Source organism: Sprattus sprattus (assembly GCF_963457725.1).
Source record: "Sprattus sprattus genome assembly, chromosome: 2".
Classification (NCBI taxonomy): domain Eukaryota; kingdom Metazoa; phylum Chordata; class Actinopteri; order Clupeiformes; family Clupeidae; genus Sprattus; species Sprattus sprattus.
In genome coordinates this window covers 55,724,622-55,751,607 of record NC_137921.1, presented here as the reverse complement: position 1 = coordinate 55,751,607, position 26,986 = coordinate 55,724,622, and the positions used below count along the sequence as shown (strand labels likewise).

The window sequence follows — 26,986 nt, the reverse complement described above, 5'->3', positions numbered from 1 at the left end:
CCTGGCCCGGCTGGTCTGTTCCAGTCCCATCCCCCCTTGGCGTTCTGCTGCTGGATGTTGACAGTGGGTGTGGTGGGCACCGGGGAGCTCCGACCTACATGGAGGAGAGCAACATCATGACCTCATCCCGGGCTCTCTGACTCACAGATGTGAGTCATGCCTCTGGCACAAGCGATCCCAAACCACAGACCACGGCATGCAGTATCCTCCCAACTCAGAGACTACATCCCCCACTAGTCACACCTACATCTAGCACTGAAGACACCCAATTTCAGCTCCTCTCCACTGAAAACAGTAGCATGGCAGTAACCCACACCAAGTTCAGACTTGTCGTTTTCAATGGAGATGTGGCTACTGACTAAATTTACGAGATTGCATTTTGACATTGTACAATTAGATTACACCACAATCCCATGCACAGAGACACTGACTGGCACCGAGGCTGAGAGCTGAACCAGACCTGCACATGCCTTACCCATGCCCGCGTTCTGCATAGAAGGAGACGGGGACCGTGCGGCATGCAGGAAGGGGTCAGGCTGCCCCATATTACCTGGACCCAGGAGAGTGCCCATGAAGTCCTGGGGCTTGGGCTGGGGGGCTGGTCCTGACCCAAACGGGGCAAAGGCTGCAAAAGAACATTACATTTCCAATGAATGGTGAAGGTGCTGAAACAGTTAAGATGGTCTTCTTGGGCAGGACTAGTCCACAGGAATATAATGAAATGAACCCTTAGAAGGCAAGTCTTAGGAGCTTAACCAGTGCTAAAACATGGCACAGAGAGAAGACAGGATTATACCCCATCAAATACAACTGGGGCTAATCCAATTAGATTTAGCCTTGATGGAATTTCAGCAACAATTTTACCAGGCTCCCACAAGCTAACAGCTACATGTAAACTTCAGTTGCTACAGAACTACAGAATGAGATGGTTACAGACAAAGATCAAGACGGAGAGAGAAAATATTTGAGGAGACAGTCGTAGGTGTCTCACACTGTGAGAAAGAGACTGCTCACTGAGACTGAGAAACACTGAGAAAATCAGGGGAAGGGAATGGAAAGGAGAAACGGGAGTGAAGGGCGGAGTGGAGAGCTGGGGCTTACGGCCAGATGGCTGTGTGTTGGCGCTGGCGCTGGGCGAGGATGGGAGGACCGTCCGGCGGGGGGTGGACTGGGCCGATGCCGGGGCGCTGACGGGCTGGGATACAGGAGGCCCCCCAAACAGGTCCCCCAGCAGGTCCTGGGTGTTGGCGGCAGGGGGGTGTGTAGACGAGCATGGGGGCTCCACTGTCCCGCCGTCCAGGCCCAGGAGGTCCGCCTCCTCGGCAGGAGGAGGCACAGCTGTAGGGGGAGCGTCAGGCCTTCTGGGGGCCTCTCGGGGAGTCGCCCTCTCGTTGCTAGCGTTGCTCTGCTGGCTGGACAGAGACAGCATCTCGTCGTCCGAAGGCTCACTCTCCTCATGTGGACCCTTCCGGCCATCAGCACCAGCAGCAAGACTCGGGTCTGAGGGAATGTTAACAGTTAGCGGTTTCTCCCAAACAACCAAGAAGCCAACATCAGAATGGAATCTACAAAGGAACCTTTCAGCTGCACATTTGCTGTGGTGGCAATGATTATTCTAAGGGAAGAGTAAGATCCAGGTTCTCTGTAGTAGTTATAACATGGACACATGACTCAGTAAATGTCTTAAGTTGAGTACCACACCCAAGCATCGAAGACTGTAACAGAGGGGAAACAACACACACACTAACCAACAGGACACTACCTCATCTACACACTAATGTTGTATGTTGCCCATCCATTCATCATACCACTCACAATTCACTCTAACCAATCATTCATCCATCCATCTATCCATCCATCCATCCATCCATCCATCCATCCATCCATCCATCCATCCATCCATCCATCCATCCATCCATCCATCCATCCATCCATCCATCCATCCATCTATCTATCTATCTATCTATCTATCTATCTGTCTATCTATCTATCTACAGTATCTATCTCACCATCGGGCTATCATCTACTTAACTATTCCACCATCACCTGCAGTCTAACCCTTACCTTCCAAGTCCAGGCCCTCCATTTCATCTTGTCAGGGGAGAATGAAAGGAGCATTTAGCATAATGTCATTAGCCTAATGGTGCAGAGAGCCACTCTACAGTAACCCAGTGAGGAAGGCAGCCATGGGTTTCTCCCACGAGGCCATGAGTTATTAACTTCCCCCTCAGCAGAGAGGCTGCCAGCACTCTCAACCTGTCTTGCCTTAGATGAAGACGTACGTTTGAGAGTACTTGGGATGTGCAAATGTACAAATGTGTTTGTCTTTCCATGTGTCTAGGTATGCCGTGAGTATGTGCACACACTTGTTTAAGGAACGACTAGGGATAAGAGTTTCCGTGAAGGAGAGCACCAGTGAAAAGTAATCTGTGTAGAAGAACAAAGTGAAGTTCACTCTGGATTTGTCTGGACAAGACTGAGTCCCTTTGGTAAACCAAAGAGTTTTTCTGAAGTCTCTGTAAAAGTTACAACACTATATGTCCTTTAGTATTGTGTAACGTTCCAATCAGCATGCTAATATGCTAAGATGCATAATAGTGGGGCAGATAACTGTTACAATCGCTCAAAAGTGGATACAAGCACCAAATTTGGTACATGAATCCCTCTGGGGTCGTTTATTAAATAAAGAACGCTAGCCACTTAAATTTCCAAAATGGCTGGAGTGTTGTTTAGAGAGAGCTGACCTGCGATGGCCAGGGCTTGCTGATGCTCCTCCTGAGACGAGAAGAGGACGCCGGGGCTCAGGTCTCTGGTGGGGAACTGCTCCCACGGTGGCGTGAGGTCCTTCTGCTTCTCTGTGCCCTCCACCTCCACGTCCACCAGCACGTGGAACAGCTGAGGGTACTTGTCCGGAGACTCGCACGTGTCCAGCTCAGGCCTGGCAGCAAGGACGTTTGCATACACAGATCAGACAGATAGCAAATACTGAATATACACACAAATGGTATATAGTGTCTATATGCACAAACACCAAAGTTAACATCACAACCCAAAATAGAAATATAGAATTTGGTACCCTTTTACTACACATGGGAACTGTCTAACTTGTGTACAGCAGTGTACTGATTTCTACAGTTCTTATTTGACGATATATACAAACTACTTCACAAATTCTTACTTCATAAATACTTACTTCATGAATTTTAGGACCGTCATCCCGGGGGCGATGAAGCCAGTGTGGAACTGAATCTGGAATATCTGTGTGTTGGACACCTGTGAAGACACAAGAGGACACCACACTCATGTCACATCACTCATGTCACATCACGGAGCCCTCTGAACATTGACCACCAGCATATAAGCCTTGTCCTCGCATAAAACTTACATTGACCTCCCATCAAACTTTAACAACAATGGTTTCTATGGTTTCCATTTAGGTACTAATGGTAAGGGAAATTGAATCTGATGATACCAGTTGTAATGTTTAGAGCTGCTTAGATAGGCATCACTGGACTGTATCTACCTCAAAATAGTGGCACTAGTGTTTCCCCCTTTCACTTTCACACAAGCACAAGTCTACACAGGTAGTATGCCAAAAACGGTGAGTGTTGTACACATTTTAATGTTGGGTGTGAAAAATAGCTGGTCGAAGTTTAAGGATTTGATTCTAGTGGATCTGACCAGAGCTGTAAAATGTGAGGTGAAAAAGAAGTCCTAGTGCTATGGTCTTACCTTCGCTTGCAGTCTTCCTCCAATGGTGGACCTCATATGATAGACGGAGATCACTACGTCACCCTGGACACTCACACCCAGGTTGAACACCACTTTGGCGTCCTGGACCCGGTACTCTCTGGGGAAGAGAGAAGTCCAAAGTTAAACAGCAAGAAACTCATCCTTAAAGAAAATCACATTTTAAAGTTTTAGTTCAGATATGTACCTATTCTTCACTGTGTTCCTGTATGTGTCTTCTAAGTCATTTACTCAAAGCATACAAGTATACTTGTCTTAAATAGACTCCATATCAGTGCTATCCAAACTTTTACTTTTTATAGTTGACTTCAAAGTTTAGTCAAAGAAGTGTCTTCTCAAAGAATGGCCCTCATCTCCTACCTCATCCTCTCATAGTCCTGTGATGTGGAGAAGATCTTGGTCTCTCCCAGGAGGATGTCACAGAAGGGCCTGCATCCGCTGCGCTGCTTGTTGAAGCAGGGCACCGGGCTGACCGTCACGGCTTTGATGATCAGAGGTTTGAAGTGGGGGATGAGGGGCTTCTCAGAAACCATGCTGCACACATAACCGATGTACCTGAGAGAGAGAACAGGAAGAGAGGAGAGGAGAGGAGAGCTCAGGTCAAGTGGGATCAAGGTGTAGGTGTACCTCAGCACAAGGAAAGACTTCTAAGCTCACTAAATAAGCTCAGGGTGAATGTATCCCCAAGGAAACCTTGTACAACCACAACAAATGGAAGTGCTCTGTTGTCTTTTACTAAAGTAAATATTTCTATATTTTTAATAAACCAAAGTATATCTTTGGAAATAAATGTTCCCATGAACCGAAATGTAAGCTCTGGTCAAGAATGAACAATTATGTAGACTGACATATTAACTGACACTACAAGAGCAACGTATCGCAGTCACTTCCAAAGTCAATAAAAAGAGGAAACCTGCCCCATGAACAGTGCATGAACCTAGCAGACTAGTGGTGTAAGTAACATACTGGTGTGGAAGAGCCAGAAACATGAAGCTTCTACATTTGCTCAAGTTGGCAAATAAACGCTCTGCAAAGCACAACCTATCCTTGACAACCCCTCAAGGCAATGTTGGTGGACACCAAAATCTGGGACACGTCTTGAGCTGACGGCACACAGGGTGTTTGAGGAGCAATGAGAAGAGAAGAAAAGAACACACATAAAGGCTTGGGTGCCTTCTTGTAGTTTAAACATGCCTGTGGCTGCACAAACAGATATATATGTGGTATTTCAGGACAACAAGGTAGATTTGTTGATTTCAGGTTGTGAGGTTAGTGTGCTCAGGTTGACGAGTTTTTCTTCACAGAGACCTGACTCCATGGTTGGTTAACATCTGGGGGAAAGGGATCAAACAGTTGAGGTCATCATGAGAGGACTGTTATGGGAGAGTGGAAGATAGAGAGAGAGAGAGAGATAGAGAGAGAGAGAGAGAGAGAGAGAGAGAGAGAGAGAGAGAGATAGAGAGAGATAGAGACAGGGAAAATAAGAGAGACTACAACACAGAAGTAAGAGAGAAAGTAAGTAAGCTAGTTAGTAAGTAAGAAAGAAAGAAAGAAAGAAAGACAGAAAGAAAACTTGGAGAGAGGGGGACAGAGATGGAAAACAGATAAAGTGGATGTGATGTCACGGCGGGGGCTGAGGAGACTGTTGTGTTGAGTGTGTCTCAGTGTGCAGTTCAGTCACTGAGCCAGATGGAGGGAGTGCAAACTGATGATAAATTGTGACAGGATCAACACCAAATTACATAATGACTCCATTACTCAATTTAATGACCCGTCTCTGATAAGTGTTTATGTAAACAGTGGGCACTGTTACATGTGGGCACAGGCCACACTTTGTTCTCACACAGTGCCAAGCAGTTATGTTTTTCCAATCAGGTTTTAGAGTAAGCTCATAAGCAACATAATATAGACTCCCTGCGTCCACGCTCCCCCCGTGTCCCCACACAAACACAGCGGTGCTGCCAGCCTACCTTCGGTGAGAGGGCCACAGGCCTGAGCCGGGTCTCTTGGCGCTGAGCAGTTGCATGGCGGGCACCGGGTTGGCGAAGAGGTGGCAGAAACAGAACATGGCACAGACCAGCACACCTGACAGAGCTCTGCCATCCTGTCAGACAGAGGGGCAGGAGACAGATGAAAAACTGTCAGTGACCGAAGTCTTACAATATTTATATGCAAAACGGGACACCTTTCCATTAAGTCATGACATCTAGTCAGACAACATGAGTCAACAAACGGTGATAAAGCACATGGATAGGTCATGAGGGTTCATATTTTGTGTGTGTGAAATTTGTAATTTAGGCAACAAACTAAACAGGAAGAGATGAGAGCTATTGTTAGATTAGACACAGACAAAAATAAATATCCTCAGGGTCAGCTGAGGCTATGAGAACAGAGAAGAAAAAAAAAACAGCTTTCACATTCCTCTTGGGAAATCATGTTTTAGAGAAAGATTTGTAGCGAACACGGTTTGGGTGTTGGTGGCACATCTAGGGACTACACCCACTGCACAGGAAACAAACAGGACTGAGCTTGTCACACATTCCAACAAACTGATACAATTCCTCCATTTACGCCAACTCAGTGTAAACTAAAGTCTAACTGTATGAGTAACTGTCTAATTAAAAAGACAGATGCTATCTGATCTCCTGTTATCTTAAAAAGGAATACCGGTAGCTTAAAAGGATTAACTTCCTCACAGTCATTTTCATTGACATGTGCATCAATGGCAGCGATGTATACATTCCCTACCATATATAACTATAGAAATACACTTACAAGTTACAAGTTACAAGTCTTTTATTGTCAGATCAGACTGGGCACTGAAATTCTTAGGACAAGGCACTGCACAACAACCTACCATAACAAAACATTACATAGTACAACATAACATGACACTTCAATAACCAGAACAAAATATTTAATGTCATATTTCACATATCCTAATACTATGTCCGGTCTCCAGCAGTAAGGAGGCTTTGTCTGAAAGGAGCAAGCTAACCACCTAAAAGTGCTCAAACCTTTGCAGACACCACCAACAGCCCAACTGGCACTGATAACAGCATACTAACGTTATAGCTAGTATCTGTTGGCGATATAGTTGGCAAGGACATGCTGCAAAAGCTTTTCTTTCATTCGAAGCAATTGAAATGCATTGCCTTACAAGCAAAGAATCCAGAATTTATATTCAGATGGTGATGGCATCTTACCGAGCAGGTGATGACACCGACATTCTTGGGGTTCTGTTTGAGCCAGTTGTGCATGTTCTTACACACAGCGAAGAGGTTGTGGAGACTAGGGGCTTGTCTGGAAGGCCAGTTGCATTCAGACACCTGTGGGGGGGGGGCATAAACAAAGACTTAAACATTGGAAGAGGAGGATGCTGCAGTGAGAGAGAGAAAAAGACAGAGATTCAGTATGGGTGTGTGACAGAGAGACAGAAAGTGATTGAGTATGTGTTTGTGTGTGTGTGTGTGTGTAAGAGAGAGAGCGATTGAGTATATGTGTGTGAGAGAGAGAAAGAGAGATTATGTGTGTGTGCTAGAGAGAAAAAGAAAGCGATTGAGTATGTGTGTGTGTGAGAGAGACAGAGATTGAGTATGTGTGTGTGTGTGAGACAGAGAAAGAGAGAGATTGAGTATGTTGTGTGTGTGAGAGAAAGAGAGAGATTGAGTATGTGTGTGTGTGAGACAGAGAAAGAGAGAGATTGAGAATGTGTGTGTGAGAGAAAGAGAGAGATTGAGTACGTGTGTGTGAGAGAGAGAGAAAGAGAGAAAGAGAGAGATATTGAGTATGTATGTGTGATAAAGAAAAAGAGAGAGAGATTGAGTCTGTGTGTGTGAGATTGAGATTGAAATTGAGTATGTATGTGCCACATCTCGTGCCAATCTCCAGTCTCGTGCCAGTCTCCAGTCCCGTGCCAGTCTCCTTCTCTGTTCACTGATTTGACTTTAAAACTGTTTCCACAACTCAGAGACAGAATAGCTGTTTTTAAATCCTGAACCTGTTAACTAGTAACACTACAACAACTGTTCCGGAACTGCTGCTTCAGTGAGAGAAGAACCAGCAGAATAAGCTGTACAATTTACTGAACACTTCATCATGTCTAGTTATAGATATATATTCTCTAAACCAGACAGCTTGATGTTGAGTCAAAGTTACGGCAGCCAACACAGTCTGGTCCTTTCAGCTCAGAGGTGGGTCTCTCACCCTGTTGGAGAATTTGGCTCCACGGTAGTTCCTCTGCGACAGGTTGAAGACGGTGTAGTGGTCAGCATGCCGTGAGTCCAGGAAGGAGCGCATGTCCTCAACGTGGTTGGCATAGCCCATCTCCACAGCGGACGAAGGATACGTCATCACTAACAGAGTGGGGACACAGACAAGTAGCGATTTACAAAACACAATCATATGCATATGTCTGTGATTATGTGGACTCTGCCTTTGGAAAGCAAGAAAGACAATTATTACTGGATGAGAGATGAACAGCATTAAGCTGTTATTATGAGACAGCACCTAGCATGAAGGTGTGTGTTTACAACCTCTGATTAGATCTCAGAGTGACAGTGACTGTAGTCCCTGTGAATATGGTTCATATTTGAGATCTCAGTGGGAAAGTGACTGGATTACTTGTGAATATGGTTCATATTTGAGATCTCAGTGGGACAGTGACTGTAGTTCCTGTGAATATGGTTCATATTTGAGATCTCAGGGGGACAGTGACTGTAGTTCCTGTGAATATGGACGGTTCATATTTGAGATCTAAGTGGGACAATGACTATAGTTCCTGTGAATATGGTTCATATTTGAGATCTCAGGGGGACAGTGACTGGATTACCTGTGGATATGGTTCATATTTGAGATCAAAGTGGGACAGTGACTGTATTACCTGTGAATATGGCCCATATTTGTCCTTGGCCAGCAGCGAGTCTTCCGTATATGTTTGATGTTCTAAGCCAACTGTCTCAATTGCCTGGTGAAACTAGGCCAGACAGAATTGGTTGTGTGCGTGAGTGTGTGTGTGTGTGTGTGTGTGTGTGTGTATGTGCACGTGTGTGTGCGTGTGTGTTGCTCCTGCATCTAAGCAGAGAAAGGGGGAAAGGTTGAAGCCTACACATAAGAGCTAGAGAGCTTGTCTCCAGGTATGTAAGTTCACCTTAATGTGTGTGTGTAAGAGAGAGGATGGGCAAGAGATAGACAGAAAGACAATAAGAATCAGATAGATTTGTGTGTAATGAAATAGTTTCTGTGTTTGTGTGTATGTGCACTGATGTGTGGATGTTTGTGGGGCAGCTGGCTACAGCAGGGTTACAACACAGGCATCAGACCTCTAGAGACCCAGAGGAATCTGACCTTAAAGCACCCAGAAACTCACACCCACACACACATACATTTACACAGGCACACACACACACACACACACACACACACACACACACACCCACATTAACACACACAGACACAGACACACACACACACACACACACACACTCACATCCACATTTACGGTACACACACACACTCACACCCATATTTATACAGACACACACACACACACACACACACACACACACACACACACACACACACACACACACACACACACACACACACATTTACACACACACACACACACACACATTTACACACATTTACACACACATATACATACACACTCACACCCACATTTACACACTCTCACACACACACACAGCATGATGAACACACACACACTTATTACAAAACTACTGAAAATACTTGAAAAAGTAAAAGCAAAGAAGCCTACATCCTTTCTACATAAAAACCAGAAGACCTCCAATCTGGCATTAGAGCTGATCACTAGGGATGCACCGAATCCAGATTTTTAGGGTTCTGCCGAATACCGAATCCACTGGTTAAGATTCTGCCGAATCCGAATCCGAATACCGAATCCTACATTAATGAAGTAAACAACGTCAACATCAGTGTATTTTTCGTTTTATTTAATTTTCACTGGGAAAAAATAGGCAACTTTCTGCAAAGTAAAGTGTTTTTCTTAAAAAAAAAATATATATATGTTTGTAGACTTAACTGAAATGAATGTTATTGAACATTAATCAATACATGGATAATAGAATTTCTGTTAGGGAACCTGTTATCTATCTGCCGAGCAAATGTCAGGCTCATACAAAAACGTTAACGTGAATTAATTGATGCTAATACCTAGAGCGGTGTCTATGGGATTTCCCATATACGTTAGCATTAAGCTAACGTATTTTCTATCACAGTAAAACATGCAATACTATGTGATCGATTTTAGAAACGAATGTTAGGTGATGAGATTACTAAAATGTATTCTGCATGTCTGCTCAGTTTAACAGTGCTACCCAAGCAAAGGTTTGAAAAGAACTTCAAGTTTCAGACTTTCTGTTAGGGAAACAGTTTTCTATCTGCTGGGCAAATGACAGGCTCATATACGTGAATTAAACTTTGCTCCACCTATTGTTCTGGCGGTGAATTGCTTGGCAACACACGCAACCTTCAGGGAGCATAAATTGCTATGAGTAAACCAAGCGCCAGCCTCTAATAGATTCGGGTTCGGTTGAAAAAAATGCCAAGGTTCGGCAGAACCCGAACCCCTCAAAAAAGACCAATATTCGGCCGAATCCGAATCCGAATACTGGATTCGGTGCATCCCTACTGATCACAGCACTGAAACGGCCTAGGTCAAAGTTCTGAATGACCTAATAATTGCATCTGACCATGGGTGCATTACAATACAGGTTGCTCATGTTGGCATCAAGGGCTGTGTTTAAGTTATGATGTTCACTAAGGCACTGTGCTTGGACCATGGCTCTTCTCCTTGTACATGCTACCCTTGCGTGCTGTCATATGGAAGTATGGCATTAACTTCCATTGCTACAGTATGCTGAAACAACTTTACCTATCCATGAAACCAGATGAAATTGTACAGCTACCCAAGACAGCAGTCTGCCTGCAAGATGTAAAAGCTTGGATGACTAACGACTTCTCTTTCACTCAGATAAAACTCAGGTTATGCTTGTAGGCCCTAAACATTTGAGAATGACAGTATCTTGCCATCTATCCACACTTGATGTCATCTCATCAACATCCAACACTAGTACCAAAAACCTCTGTGCAATTATCAACCTCCAAAGATGTCCAACATGACTAGACTACAGCAATGATCTCCTTCCCGGGTGAAGCAACAACTCAATAAAGAGTCTTCAGCTTATACAGAACACTGCTGCTTGCACACTTACTAGAACTCAAAAATAGAACGCTGCTGCTTGCACACTTACTAGAACTCAAAACATGAACATCTTCTTCTTGTCAGCCATGTTGTTAAGCAGGAGTGGGCTACAGACAGCACATGCTTTACTGTCAAGGAGGCTTTTACGGGTCCCGGGTACAGCATATGGCGCTGTTGTGCACTGCTATTGAATCCCTCCACTCTTACTATGCTTGTAGAACTAAAAATCCCCACGCACCAAGCTAGCCAACATAACTAAACATAACTCATCACAACTAAACACATATCAAATGTCCAATATCAATAAAACTGGGCTACAGACAGCGCATGTTGTACTGCGAAGGAGGGCCTGTACGGTTCCCAGATACAGCATGCAACGCGTGTTGTGACTGTTGCCAGCTAACTAAACATAACTCATCAAAACTAAACATAGACAAAATTCCCCATACCCCTTGTCGAGCAGCCTCTCCCTCTCTTTCTAGATCATATTATGTTATTACTGAGACTGATAAAGTGGCCATATTACCTACTGTTAGAAACTCGCTGCCTCCATCTACCCATCCCCACCACACTGTCATGCACTTATTCTACCCCATAGTCTGTGCTAGCATTTACCTGTAATGTAAATAATTGCCACCATCGACATAGTTTTCTGTTCCATTACTCTGTTCCATTACTCTACTTATCCTTGTAATAGTAATCTTACGAGCACACTGTATACCCACTAAGCTTTTCTACAATACTTGAAAGCTTTCTCCCAAACCTTTCTTCTATCATGTACAGTCGTATGCAAAAGTTTAGGCACCCCTCTAAGGCTGCATGATAATTTACTCCGTCTTCACCAAAAAAGATCACAGTGGTCAAATATTTATTTTGTAGTTATCACTGAGTGCTGGGGTGTTTTCCAGACAAAGATATTTAGTGTAGCGGTATTTATTGGTGTGAAATTAAATCAAATGTGCAAAAGTTTGGGCACCCTCATAATTTTGTTGATTTGAATACCTGTACCTACTCAATGCTGATAAAATGCAACACAGAATTAGTCTGGTTAGCTCGTCAAGCCTTCAATTCCATAGAAAGGTGCATCCAACCATTAGAAAAGGTATTTAAGGTAGCCAATTGCAAGTTGTGCTTCTCTTTGATTCTCCTCTGAACAGTGGCAACATGGGGGCATCAAAACAGCAATCAAATTATCTGAAAACAAAGATTGTTCAGCAGTTTTGTTTAGGGGAAGGCTACAAAAAGTTATCCTGGAGGTTTCAGCTATCAGTTTCTACTGCAATGAATTAAATTATGAAGTGGAAGGCAACAGGCACAGTTCTTGCTGAGGCTAGAAGTGGCAGGCCAAGAAAAATAACAAAAAGGCAAAGGCGAATAATGGTGAGAATGGTCAAGAATAACCCTCAGACCACCTCCAAAGATCTGCAAGGTCATCTTGCTTCAGATGGTGTCACTGTGCATTGCTCAACCATTCAGCGCACATTGCACCGAAAACAGCTGTATGGGAGAGTGATGCAGAAGAAGCCTTTTCCGCACACACGCCACAAACAAGCTCGCTTGAGGTTTGCCAAACTACATTTGAACAAGCCAGGCTCATTTTGGAACAAAGTGCTGTGGAATGATGAGACAAAGATAGAGATATTTGGTCACAACAAGAGGCGTTACGCATGGAGGCAAATTAATGCAGCATTCCTAGAAAAACACATGCTGCCGACAGTAAAATTAGGTGGGGGGTCCATCATGCTGTGGGACTGTGTGGCTAGTACAGGAACTGGAAATCTATTTAAAGTTGATGGTCGCATGGATTCAACTCAGTACCAGCAAATTCTTGACAATAATGTTCAAGAATCTGTAACAAAGCTGAAGTTACGGCGGAGTTGGGTGTTCCAGCAGGACAATAACACGAAACATTGCTCCAAATCCACTAAGCCATTTATGCAGAGGGACATCTACAATTTTCTAGAATAGCCATCCCAGTCCCCAGACTTGAATATAATTGAAAATACGTGGGATGTCTTGAAGCAGGCTGTCCACGCTAGGCACCCATCAAACCTTACAGAGCTGGAGCTGTATTGTAAGGAAGAATGGTCCAAAATACCTTCATCCAGAATCCAGACACTCATCAGAGGCTATAAGAAGCGTCTAGAGGCTGTTATTTTGGCAAAAGGAGGCTCTAGTAAATATTATTGTGATTTTTCTGTTGGGGTGCCAAATTTATGCACCTGTCTAATTCTGTTATTATAAATTTGGCATATTATCTGTTTATCTAATTAACCTTATTTCACTTCTAAAATATCACTGTGTCCATGTAGTATTATATATGTGACAAAGAAGTTCCTGATCCAAACGCCCAACAATTTATAAATGAAAGTAATAAAGATTATCAGGGGTGCCTAAACTTTTGCATACGACTGTATATACCATGTATATACCCCTCCCGCAAATTCTCTCATTTCCTGGTGGCCCAGGTCATTACATTTGCAATAGAGTGTGGAGGAGGAAGAAAAGGTTAAAAATATCAAACCGGCTGCTACGGGAAAGGTGACAAATCACCCACTCAAAGAGGAGACACAGGACACGAGGAGCAGACATCCAACATGCACAGGAGGTGGGAGACATACAGCCAAACATACAGTAGCTAAAACAAAAGGTCCTTCTAATAGAGATGGCTTTTGAATTGGCTGCTTTGAGTATTATCCAAAGCAATTAAAAAGGCAATTTTCTGCCTCACTGGAATGTGCCCATTCTTTTTAGTGAATTGTTTTTGGAAACTTTCAAATAAACCCCTGGGGTTGCATCTTGCTTTGGGATGCTGGCTTAATATTTCATTCTGTGTTGAGCTGAGTTAACTTGACTTGAGTTGAGTTGAGTCGAGTTGAAGCAATAGTCTTTGCATTTTTGTGTCCAAAATAGGCAGGGGGTTGGCTGCTAGTCTAGTTACTTCTCTCAAAAACCCTAGCAGCAGTACATTAAAACAACCGGCAACATTTTCATCTCTCATCCAAAGACTAAACCGGTCTGCCTCAGAATTCATGTTTGTCTGGGAACGTTCTTGTAAAGAGCAAGAAAGAGAGAAAAAGAGAGTGGGAGGAGGAATGAGAAAAAAGTGAGGAAACTGATAGAGAAGAAAGGTTTGTTTAGCTTTGTTAAGTCGATAGACACATGTGCAGATAGACCCAGCAGTGGAGGTGGGAGGGCAACAGGAGGACACAGAAAATGAACATCATCAGGATGTCTTTACTTTCTGCCCCATTTGCAATATTGGACTATATATAACTCACCTATGATCCGTGAAGTGATGTAAGCAATGTCCAGCTCCCCTTTAGTGTACCTACAAAACAAACAAGGAAAGGACATGACCTTCAAACATCTTAAAACCTTTAAGGTCAATATTAAGGTGATTCAACATGACTCCTGAGAAACTGACTACAAAATGAGTTATTTGCGTATAGCTGATATTGAAATTGCAAATATTGCAATTTACAAAAATGTCTTAAATAATAAATACAAACATATTCATTGTGGAGGGTTGAAGATGTTGCAACCTAAGATTAGAGACCTACTATGCTTTGCGTGGCACACTGGCCCTGATTATGTCACAGCCAAATCACCTCACTAAACATGTCAGAGCAACAATCCCCTAATGAGATAACTGGCCAACAAGCTTCTATTTTAAGCTGAGTGTTACAGGCGAGGGTAAGACAGCGCTGCAGAGAAACACTGTCTCAAACAAGCAACTGCAGTGGAGAGATTCCTTGTTGAGCCAACATGGCTCCGCATGAAGGAATGTTTGCAGTGGCTCTGCTGACTTTCTCCCTCAGACAGATAAATAAGGCCAGCAGCTGAAAGGTAGACAGGATCAGAATCAGTAATGAGGGTTGGGTGTGCTTGTAGAGCCTCTAAGAGACAACATTGCATACCTACTCGTCATAACCATGTATGATTTTGAAAAAGAAACAGCCCAGGCAATCCACTGAAGAAGACTACTAGTGCTGAATACTATGCAAAAACTCCAAAAATCAATTGAGCGCCCTCAATCCAACCTCCATCTCACAATCCCATACAACTCTAGTGAGCCCCACAGCTCTAGAAGGATTCAGTGAATAGATCAGGACGCAGTTGCTGCTGCCCTATCACAGATAAATGGACTGCGCCGTGGAGGCCAAGGACAGCTAGTCTCGCCAGAGAATAATGGATCCCCAGACACAGCACTCCAAACCACAGTTGCCACTTTTTGACCGAGGTAGAAAATATAAACCCTTGGCTGAGGGAGAGACCCAAGACAGGTTATGCAGCTCAGCAAATCGATGATTTGTGAACCATGAACTGGACTTGAAACATGGCATTTATTTAGGTTGCAATTCCAATAGGTGCTTTATTCCAGAGCACCATAGTAGATGATGCCACTAAAGCTCTATTCAAGCTCTTTTTGATTGTGGCTGTCAATGCAAAAACATTAATACTGAGTAGCTATCACTGCTAGTGACCAACAGAGGTACAAGATTGATATGTGTTTATATGTGCCCTATTAGTCGGTAATGGCACCGCTGAGTCCGCTGCTGTAATTTGTGTTGGGAGAAGCCCAGTCACAGGAGTCCAGTCTAAACCAGTCCACAGAAGATGGAAGGACAGCAGCTTGTGTCTAAAGAGAGATGCTGATGAGGGTGAACACTCCTCCATATTCACTGCATATTCATGACTCAAGAACCACAAGATTGCATGTAGGGTTTTACAGTCATTTTCACAAGTGTCTCAGTAACACGTTCACACAGTGTGCTTTCCAAACATGCAGTTATTTTCACATGTGTCTCAGTAACATGTTCACAGTGTGCTTTCCAAACACGCACCTGAGCACATCCCTCTCTTCAAGCAAGTGTACAATGCATAGATTATGTTTTGCTGTATCTATTTCTGGACAGATTAGTGCATTTGTTACAGTACATATAGTCATACAAAATGAATAAGGGTATCCAGTCTATTGTAACCAGTTTAGTCAGATTGCTCTATGAAGTGCACTGTAACCCTAACTGTTAAAGAAGTGTATAAGATTGATCACACTAGTGTGTAGTTATTGATTTAGAAAAGTGTTTGCATTTTGTGAATGTAGCATTTTGTGTGTGCAGTCGTGTGAATAGTGTCAAGATTTTGATGAATTGTACACACGTGTAATAAACTGTAAAAAGGCACAAGTGTTCGGTGTCTGAGTGAAAGGCTGAGAATTAGCGTCTAGTTTTGCTGAATTTGTATCTGTAAGTAGTAAAAAAAAAAAAAAACTGTAATTGTTTTGAAAAGAGTGCCAAAGTCTGCCCAAGTTGCGTGGTGTGTGGTGAACATTGACAGAGAAAGGTATTCATGAATCTCGGAAAAAGCGGACATTGAATGCATTTTTTAAATCAAAGAATTGCAAAAGCATACACAGTTCAGTTCACCAAGCTTACTGATGAATGTGTGAAGAAGTGAACTCTGCACTGACACAAATGTCAAACCACTCACACAAATGTCAAAACCAATTGTAAAAAAACAGAACAATACAGCACTGTATCACAATCTATCCAAACAGTCAGACACCAACAACCAGAGATGCTATTCAACCAGTGGATGATACATGGATTTAAATGGGAGTTTGCATCCTTTTAAGGACACCTAACAGCACCACAACTTTCCACTGAAATGAAACCCCAATGGAGGCTCACTCTGATTAGGTGGATGTCTGGCATCAGCACCTGTCATGAATAATCTATGATAAAAGACCGGAGAAGAGGGGAGGGGAGAGAGAAGAGGACATGAGAGGGGATATTTGGTTGGTAATGAGTGTGTGTGCATATGTTTGAATATGTGAAGGTGTGTGTATGTGAATGTGTGTATGTGTGTGTGTGTGTGTGTGTGTGAAGGTGTGTGTGTGAGAGAGAGAAATGGAAGAAAGAAAGAAAAAAAGAAATTTCGAGAGAGCGAAACCAGAAAAAGAAGCGAAGGAACCTCACACACGCACACACACACAGAGTTCAGTATGCATACAGACATACACAAACACATAGGCACCTTCGTGAGATGAGTTTCAAACCAGCACACAGAGCTCAGGGGTGGCAGAACCTTCATCATCTTTCCTCTCCTCCTCCTCTAAATGATCCTCCTCCTTGACCCCTCTTTTACCTTCCTTCCTTGTTCCTGCCCCTGTCCTACAGAGCTGCTCAGAGCTAGTAGTGCAGAAAGGGCTATCAAATATGTGTGGGCTCTATGGTATGTGCTTCCATACCAAGATCCTATAAGTAATATAATCTACCCGTCATGTAGGTTCTATTTCACCTCTTGGTTGGAGGTGTGTGTGTTTTGTGTGACTGTGTGCTATCACACTTACGTGGCCACCTGGTGCATGACTTTGGTGGAGGTGTCTTTGATGGTGTCCTTCAGGTTGTCCTTGAAGTTGCTGAAGAACTTTCCAGCTCCCCCCTTTACCATGTCCAGGAGCCCTCCCCCATAGTTGGCATCCATATCTAGGCAAAGAGAACCATTGAGTTAGTAGAGGCAAAAATCTCATACACACTATGGCACATACACATACAGAACATTCACAACTATTAAGATACAACCTATACCGATGCACACTAAAGAACAAGCAACCACCTTAAGGATTTGAATCTGAAGAGCATTCTAGATCTCAAAGCAGATTACATTAGTGACTATTCAGCATCAGATTGTGTGTCTCATCTGCCCCATGGCACATTGCACTTGATCACTCATGACTTTGGCACTTCTACGGGCAAAATGTTGACATTTTGGTGGCAGACAAGGCAGGCTTTTCTTCTGAATCCAGAGCAGAACTTGACAAGAGCTTTATTCACCACTGAATCTCTGTGTCTGAGTCAACATCTCCACTTTCAGCTTTAACTGCACAAAGTCTTGGAATCTATTTAGACATCTTAAACTCAGTTGTAATCATCTCTTGGGTTGTTCCCAGACATACACTTAATTATATTGTGGGTCTTGCCCCTCAATGCAAAATAACTTTAGAATCCTTGGATATGTGGAACACTAATTGAATCTATGTGCGTGTGTGCAATACTTTGTGTAAGTATGTGAATTCTTCATGCATGTTTGTGTGTGTGCACGATTGTGTGTTTATGAGTGTGTGTGTGTGTGTGAGTGAGTGTGAGTGTGAGTGTGTGAATGTGAGTGAGTTTGTGCTTGTCAGCTTGAGGGAGAGACCAGAATCTGTGTGGGTAGAGAAGAGTGAGAGAACAGAGTGTTTATGTCAGGCTGGAGCATGGCCAGACGCTGCATCTGAGTCATCACAGTCCTTCCCAACTCAACACATTTACCCTTTTCTCTTTCTAGACACATTATACCAACACACACACACGCGCGCGCACACACACACACACACACGCACGCACGGACACACACACACACACACACACACACACAGTCTTACAAATGTTATACCAGTTGGTACATATACCATTTAATTCAATTCAATATTAATAATAAAGATCTAAACATATACCACAAAATAACTCCCAGGCTAATTTTCACTTATTGTAGCCCAAATATAAATTAATAAATTGTACATTGGGAATTTCTCACCTCAGAAACATCTGATGTGGAACACATCTTTAGGGAGTTATCCATCAGTATCAGAATAGTCTCCATACTCCTTTCATTTATGTATCCTGAACAGGCTGTTCAAAATGACAAGCTATTGATAGGCTAGCACATATCACCCTCTGGGATCTATCATTATACAGGTTTCAATTCAATCCTAATCTAACACACGCTGCCATAAAAACCCTCTGCCTAAGACACGCATGAGAGCTTTGATAGGCTAAATCAGTTTTACTAAGGACTTCCACCTAACCCTGTAGAAGAGAGATGGTCTGGGTAGGACTGGGTAACCCAGAAGAGAAGGGGTCTGGGTAGGATCGAGCAGGCCAAAAGAGAAGGGGTCTGGGTAGGATCGAGCAGGCCAAAAGAGATGGGGTCTGGGTAGGATCGAGCAGGCCAAAAGAGATGGGGTCTGGGTAGGATCGAGCAGGCCAAAAGAGATGGGGTCTGGGTAGGACTGGGCAGCCCAGATCTAGCCCTTCTACACAAATCCACTTTCTTATCATCAGTCCATTTTAAGAGACCCACAAAAGAGAGAGAAAAAAGAGGATTTGGCTTGGGCCTGAACAGACCTGCTGATAACAACACTGATTTCCTCTCTAGTCACGCTGGGTCATCACTGGGCCAGCGGAGGAGGAAGTGAGGAGAGGAAGGACATTCCTCCGGAGCTCTTGGACGAGGCTCGCAGTCTGAGACTCTTTAACAAGCCGGTCAGGCACTGGCTCAGTGGGGCAGGGGCCATGGCTCCTACAGCAGCAGCAGCAGCAGCAGCAGCAGCAGCAGAGGGCCAGACCACACAGATGAGAGTGGACCATGGCTCCTACAGCAGCAGCAGAGGGCCAGACCACACAGATGAGAGTGGGCCATGGCTCCTACAGCAGCAGCAGCAGAGGGCCAGACCACACAGATGAGAGTGGGACATGGCTCCTACACTAGCGGCAGCAGCAGAGGGCCAGACCACACAGATGAGAGTGGGCCATGGCTCCAACACTAGCGGCAGCAGCAGAGGGCCAGACCACACAGATGAGAGTGGGCCATGGCTCCAACACTAGCGGCAGCAGCAGAGGGCCAGACCAAGTCAAGTCAAGTCAAGTCTTTTATTGTCAGGTACACAGAACAACAGAGTTGGACTGGGCACTGAAATTCTTAGGACAGGACACCATACCACACTACCATAACATGACAAGACATAACATATAACATATAAACATATAAGTACTCCAACATGATATAACATAACTTAACAATAAGTACTGAATATTAGATAAAAAATATGAAAAGACATAGTAGTGACCTACTAGATAAACAATAAATATACAATATAGATACACATACTAAACATAAATACACATACTAAACAGATACTAAACAGATAAACATACCTACATGATATTTTTAGCTATACTGAACATATTTAAACATAATAACCTGGACACAGAGACAAAGACACTTCAAGTGTGTGGGTGGTGCAATATTGCAAATGTAGTGCAAACAGCAGTGAAGGAGTAAAGTGGCGAGTGTAAAGTGATGAGAGTGCATTATTGTTCATTATTGTTCATTAAGGAGTCTGATGGCCTTAGGGTAGAAACTGTTCTCCAGTCTGCGGGTGCGAGACCGGATACTTCGGAACCTTCTACCAGAAGGCAACAGGGTGAACAGTCTGAAGGATGGGTGGTGACAGTCTTTTAGGATCCTGCCAGCTCTTCTGAGGCATCTTGTGAGGTAGATGTCCTGAAGGGAAGGGAGTTTCCTGCCGATGATAGACTCAGCGGATCTGACCACACTGCGTAGGGCCTTACGGTCCATGGCTGTGCAGCTCCCAAACCACACTGAGATGCTACCAGTCAAGATGCTTTCTATAGTGCATCTATAGAAGTTGGTGAGGATGTCTGGGTTCATGCCAAACTTCCTGAGTCGCCTCAGGAAGAAGAGGCGTTTCCGGGCAGCTTTGACCACCTTGTCTGTGTGGGCAGACCAGGTGAGATCATTGCTGATGTTGACCCCTAGGAACTTGAAGCAGCTGACCTTTTCCACTTCAGATCCGTTGATGTGAAGGGGTGTATGCTCCACCCCCAGCCGTCTCCTAAAGTCCACTATCATCTCCTTAGTTTTACTGATGTTGAGAGAGAGGTTATTTTCCTGACACCAAGTTGTTAGGGTGTCAACCTCCTCTCTGTAGGCTGACTCATCATTGTTAGTGATGAGGCCTACGATGGTTGTGTCATCAGCAAACTTCACGATGAGGTTGGAGCTGTGCATTGCTGCACAGTCGTGGGTGAACAAGGAGAACAGGAGAGGGCTAAGCACACAGCCCTGGGGGGCGCCAGTGTTTGTGATCATTGTGGCTGACGTGCGATCACCGAGTCTCACCACCTGTGGCCTCCCCGTCAGGAAGCTGTAGATCCATTTACAGAGGGAGGTGTTTAGTCCCAGGTCCACGAGCTTAGAGACGAGTCTGGAGGGGATGATGGTGTTGAATGCCGAACTGTAGTCAATGAACAGCATCCTCACATACGAGTTCCCCTTTTCCAGGTGGGAGAGGGCGGTGTGCACTGTCAGGGCGATGGCGTCGTCTGTAGACCTGTTTGATCGATACGCGAACTGCATAGGGTCCAGGGTGGGTGGCAGTGAGGAGCAGATGAATGATTTGACCAGCCGCTCGAAGCACTTCATGATGACAGAGGTCAGTGCTATCGGGCGATAGTCATTCATGCTGCTGGCCTTGGTGTTCTTAGGCACAGGGACGATGGTTGTCCTCTTGAAGCAGGTGGGGAGTACAGACAGGCTGAGGGAGAGGTTGAAGATGTCACTGAAGACCCCTGCTAGCTGGTCAGCACAGCCCCTGAGGGCCCTACCTGAAATGCCATCGGGACCTGGGGCCTTTAGAGGGTTGACCTTTTTGACCACACAGATGAGAGTGGGCCATGGCTCCTACAGCAGCAGCAGAGGGCCAGACCACACAGATGAGAGTGGGCCATGGCTCCTACAGCAGCAGCAGAGGGCCAGACCACACAGATGAGAGTGGGCCATGGCTCCAACACTAGCGGCAGCAGCAGAGGGCCAGACCACACAGATGAGAGTGGGCCATGGCTCCAACACTAGCGGCAGCAGCAGAGGGCCAGACCACACAGATGAGAGTGGGCCATGGCTCCAACACTAGCGGCAGCAGCAGAGGGCCAGACCACACAGATGAGAGTGGGCCATGGCTCCAACACTAGCGGCAGCAGCAGAGGGCCAGACCACACAGATGAGAGTGGGCCATGGCTCCAACACTAGCGGCAGCAGCAGAGGGCCAGACCACACAGATGAGAGTGGGCCATGGCTCCTACACTAGCGGCAGCAGCAGAGGGCCAGACCACACAGATGAGAGTGGGCTGGAGGATGCTGAAGGATGGAGCCAGGTGCCCCACACTGCTGATTCATGAACCAGAAGCAAGGCTCTTCCTGGCATGACTGGAACTCAAGGCATGGGTCTGTGCACTAAACTGCAATAGCTGCATTAGATGCCTATGAACTAATGAAGTGTTCAACCAAAGGCATACAACACTAAAAGAAAGGGGCCATAATAATCCATTCCATATCATTAATATATAATTCTAGTAACAGGGATTTCCAAAAGGAGGGGTTTCCTTTGTAGGGACTAGAAGTCAACTTGGTCTATGCCAGAACCATAATTTCAACAAGAAACCAAAGAATATCGACATATCCCTCTAAAGTCATGCCAGTATTAGAGTCCTAACTGAATTTCTTAAAGACGTCGCTGGTCATGTTTGGGGAACATGAAACATTGCAAATACTTAAGAAATTCTTAAGGAAGACAACCTATTTAAGGTTTATATGCTTTGGCTAAATGCATACAGACACACCCATTAGATCTTACTCGTTACCCTGGCATGAGTATATTATCTGAAATGCTGCGGTGCTTAATCACATGCTGAAGACATCACAGAGTGGAGAAGCACAGAACTGCACAGTTACACATAATCACATAACACAGTGATGGTACTAATCACCACTGCATTGGGCCCATGCATAAAAGAACGCTTAACATTCCCAGCGTCATCTACCATCACTATGACAAACATTCAGTGTTCATGATGATGCATACATCCAAAATGAAATGTGCACGAGGCAACATTGCCCAGTAGACACGCTTACTCACACTCCCTACACTCCCCACTCCTTCAACGTCCTCAAGATCTGCAGTCATTAGGACAGGAGCTGTCTGCCTCAAAGCTTTTGTCTGCATTGCCACATATAGTGTTGGGAGGGTTACTTTTAAAAATGTATTCCACTACAGATTAAACAATATATGACCTAAAATGTAATGTGTAATGTAAGCTGATTATTATAGTGAATAACATGTTCTGAATATTTTGGATTATATCAGCAACATTACAGCATTGCCTTACATTTAGGAAACAGTTAGGTCAGATGATGAGGGTGTAAGGCCCACCACCACCACCAATCACACAACTCCCAACCAGACTTTATTTGGTAGGAAATAATGCAGTAAATAAAAAAGTTAATGACATCATTCAATACGTCTGCTTTCTTCCAATTGATAAATTACATGACCTTATGACATGGTCACTCAAAGTGTGTTTTCAGAGACAAGCCTATTCTTGTATTTTGAAATGTGGTGTGAAATAATATGACATTTTTGCAAGTTTCTCTTTTTTTCGAGTTCAGTTGGTTTTAGTATTTTCGTTTTTTTTAGACAATTCACTCCCTCTCCTTTTACAGACGATATTATTAGCGGCGGGCTGTTTCCTTAGAAAGACATCTACACTGGCTTGCTCTGAATGTGCCATGACACAACACTAACTCAGGTAGGAGGAATAAAATGTTATGAAGCAAGAAGTTCAGCCATGGCTGTGGGGACCTAGTGAGTGACCGAAGCACCCAGCATTAACTGTGGAAGCGCCAGGGCTCTGTGTACCTGCAGTCTCCTTGTCACAGTCCAGGGACAGTTTGAGAAAAACTAGCTTAGGGGAAGCGCTGATTTATGAGAAGATTTTAATTTGAGAGCAAATAGCCTCCACATGACAATTTAAAAACTAATCTGATTCTCATTACCACCAATTTAACTTGTAACTGTATCTGAATACATTTTGTGTTCTAAATACGTTACGCCTTAAATGTATTCCGTTACTCCCCAACACTGGCCACAAATCTCTGCACCACATACCAGTGTACTTGTGGTTATCTGCATGCAAGTCGGGTGCATGTTAAAACCTCTGTTGCATCCCATTCTGAATTCATTTGGAGTAAATGCCAGTTTTAGATAGCAAAATATAAACAATTGTATCCTCTCTGAAAGAAATACAGTAATATTATATCATTATAAGCCTATAGTATGCCAATTGGCATGCTGTTTGTTTTTGATGCTATTTTCTTCTAGACAATGCAATCTATCTTGAATAAGCAGTTCTGAGCGGTGGCTGATAGAACATGCTTCGCATGGCCATGTTAGCCCTCCGTGGCTTAGTAATCACTACGACGATGCTCGCACCCCTCATGGCAAGACATCAGATGAACTTGAACAGGGTGGCCCTTCCTTTTGAGGCAGGGAGAAGTGCCATAGAGGGCTTCCTGTTGGACGGGACACAAGGAACTTCCTGTGTGAGACTGAAGCAGAGCAAAGGAGCCCAGAGGACATGAAAGGCTCTGCCGCCACCGCATCTCGGAGAGTTCACAGAGCCTCTGAACTCACACCACACTCTTTCATCCTCACATCTAGCACAGCCAGTGACACTGCTAATGCTCTCGATGTGTGTGTTTTGTGTGTTTATAAGTGTAAACAAGTGTGGATGTGTGTGAGCAGGTGTGTGAGCATGTTTGTGTGTGTGTGTGTGTGTGTCTGTGTGTGTGTTTGTGTGTGTGTGTGTGTGTGTGTTGTGTATGTGAGCAAGTGTATGTACCTACCTGACATACTTGATTGCCTATAAGTACATCTGTATCTGTTGTGTGTGGGTGTGGGGGTGCCTGTATACATTTTTGCTGATGTGTGTGGTGTGTGCTGTATCCTTGTACATGTGTGGGCTTACATTTGTGCCCACCTTGAAGGGAAAATCACACAAGGAAATAAATCTACTCTCTGTTCGACTATCTCTCTTTCACTCTATCCATCCTCCTCCACTGTTCACACCACACCTGGGCCTTTGTCTACCTTCTGGGGTTGTGTGTGTGTGCGTGCGTGTGTGTGGGTGTGTGTGGTCTGTCACAGGACCCGGCCCTGCCTCCTGAATTATTGATTGAGCACCAGCAGACAAAAACCAAGTGTCTTTGCCACTAACAGCCCACAGAAGCTAACATTGATGTAGCACATTTTAGCTATTCCTCTTCTATTGTCTCACTATTATGCTGCATACCCTATAATGCTTTTCAATCATTTTTGGCAAGTCATAGGTTAAAGTAAACCTGAATTCATAGTGAGAGTGTTCCACAGCTGTCTAAAATTGCAGGCTTATGAACAGGAGGCTATGACAAAATGAACCAATCAATGCTACAATCAGATTTAGCTAGTATGGATTAATATGTGACTCTAACGCCTGCAAACTGAGCCCATCTGTTCTCTACCAGACTGCCTAGGGAAAAAACACAATAGCTAACATGACACACAGTCTGTGGGGCTAAAAACTGCACTGCCAGTGTCCAAGGGTGTCAATGTAGACACTGTAGAGCTTCTATCTTCATGACCAAAGGAATCAAGAGGGGTACCGCTAGTCTACGTGTCTAAAAACACACAGAGAGGGCAAGACAAAGCTACAGCATTAGTGGATTACTAGAGCACTGCAGACGGCAACTGTGACAGCCAGAGTTACCCGATGACATTTAAGGGAAACTTCTCTCACGCATCTTTACCCCAAACCCTTAGCCCCCACCGCCACCACCCCTTCCTTCCTCAGTGTCATTCCCTAAGGCCTGCCTGCTATCAGGCCACTGCAGTAGGGTAGCAGGCATAAGCTAACGTTAGCACTCTGTATCACCCCACCACAACACGCCACAGCACCTACGGGCTGACTTAACCCTATCCCACACCTGCTGAACAACACTGGTGCTGGATTTTATTATAGGCCTACTGACAGACTTGTCCTTTTCGTTAAGATTACAGTATGCTAACCTGTCATAATAAGCAGAACGCTGTCTCTGTTTAATCAACAAGACCACATTTGTTGCGCGTATTCCTATACATGACTCGCTCTTATATCTAAGAAAATATATCCAGAGGGAGCCAGCGTAATATTCACAAGGGTCCGCAATTGAATAAGCGAAACGGTCACGTAGTCTATTCTTACGGAATTCAAGGTACACTAAAATACATACAATATATATTTCCACTGCTCTACACATCTCTAGGCACGCAAGAACCACTAACACATTGGTCGTGCTCGGCAAAACGACAACACACGCGCCTCCGCTTATCATAGCGCTTACCTGAGCTGTCCATGGTGCTGTAGTCGTCCGGTCGCGCTGGGCCTGCCTTGGAGCCGAGGGTAACCGCCGTCAAGCTGCCGCCGAATGGGCCGCCGCCTCTCCCCCCGTTATTGAAGTCTCCGCTGCTGTCGACCAACTGCAAAGATTCATATCCATCGTAACTGGTCTTTTTCTTGTAGCCACTTAGCAAGCTCATGGACTCAGCGAATACAGAAACAAGAGAATTCGCATAGAAATATAAAAACGCGAGCTATAAGGTTTTGGAGGAGATGCACATGTCCCGTTGAAGGATTTCTGAACAAGGTAACCCACAGATAACCCAAGATATCCGGATTATTCAGCGTTCCCTTGTTCCTAGCGAGCAAAAAGGCAGGTTTGTCATCAAGAGCCGCATTTAGGCTACTACGCTAAACACACACTCACGCACTCGCAGACAGCCAGTCCCCACTGAGTTAACGGGTCCTTTCAGGCTCACGGTTGGCTCAAGACCAATCCCGACAATACCATGTCGGCAGTAGGAGACCGAGGATTGCCTGCTCCATTGTTCTTCTTGTAGATGATGTAAATCACCAATATTTTAAGGGTGGTTGTAAATAATTTTACAGACATCATCATACGTTCTTCAAAACTGTAGTTTGATAAATTATAGGCCTAGTGTATAACTGTAACTATGATGAACGATTTGCAATTTAGTAAACCTTTCAGAAAAAACAAGAACTGTGATTTATATGATCAGACTTGTAAATTATTTGATTTTGACATGTTAACAGTTATAATAATCACACTTGTACATGTACAGTAAGCTCAGTTGTTTCTTTGTCTATTGGGAGGCAAATACCATCCTCAGTGTCGAGAGCAGGCATGACAATCAGAGCTCTGTTTGTGTCTTTTCCGGGGGTAGGATTACAGAGCCGAAACAGCCTGGAGGCCCCTGAACCATCACTGTGATGC

General features: G+C 44.3%; 1 protein-coding gene across 1 annotated transcript in view; it reads right to left on the bottom strand.

The window, feature by feature from the left end:
- Positions 1-26,231, bottom strand: part of dnajc6 (DnaJ (Hsp40) homolog, subfamily C, member 6) — a gene marked incomplete at both ends in the record, with an annotated part of 31,841 nt that extends 5,610 nt beyond the window's left edge. Inside the window, 14 exons of the mRNA XM_080832033.1 lie at positions 2-94; positions 476-625; positions 1,102-1,500; positions 2,065-2,091; positions 2,745-2,938; positions 3,194-3,273; positions 3,733-3,850; positions 4,111-4,305; positions 5,721-5,854; positions 6,957-7,079; positions 7,957-8,105; positions 14,278-14,327; positions 17,352-17,487; positions 26,036-26,231. Coding sequence (XP_080688159.1) covers positions 2-94; positions 476-625; positions 1,102-1,500; positions 2,065-2,091; positions 2,745-2,938; positions 3,194-3,273; positions 3,733-3,850; positions 4,111-4,305; positions 5,721-5,854; positions 6,957-7,079; positions 7,957-8,105; positions 14,278-14,327; positions 17,352-17,487; positions 26,036-26,231 — 2,044 coding nt within the window. The remainder of the gene's footprint in view (position 1; positions 95-475; positions 626-1,101; positions 1,501-2,064; positions 2,092-2,744; positions 2,939-3,193; positions 3,274-3,732; positions 3,851-4,110; positions 4,306-5,720; positions 5,855-6,956; positions 7,080-7,956; positions 8,106-14,277; positions 14,328-17,351; positions 17,488-26,035) is intronic.
- Between the last annotated feature and the right edge of the window lie 755 nt (positions 26,232-26,986).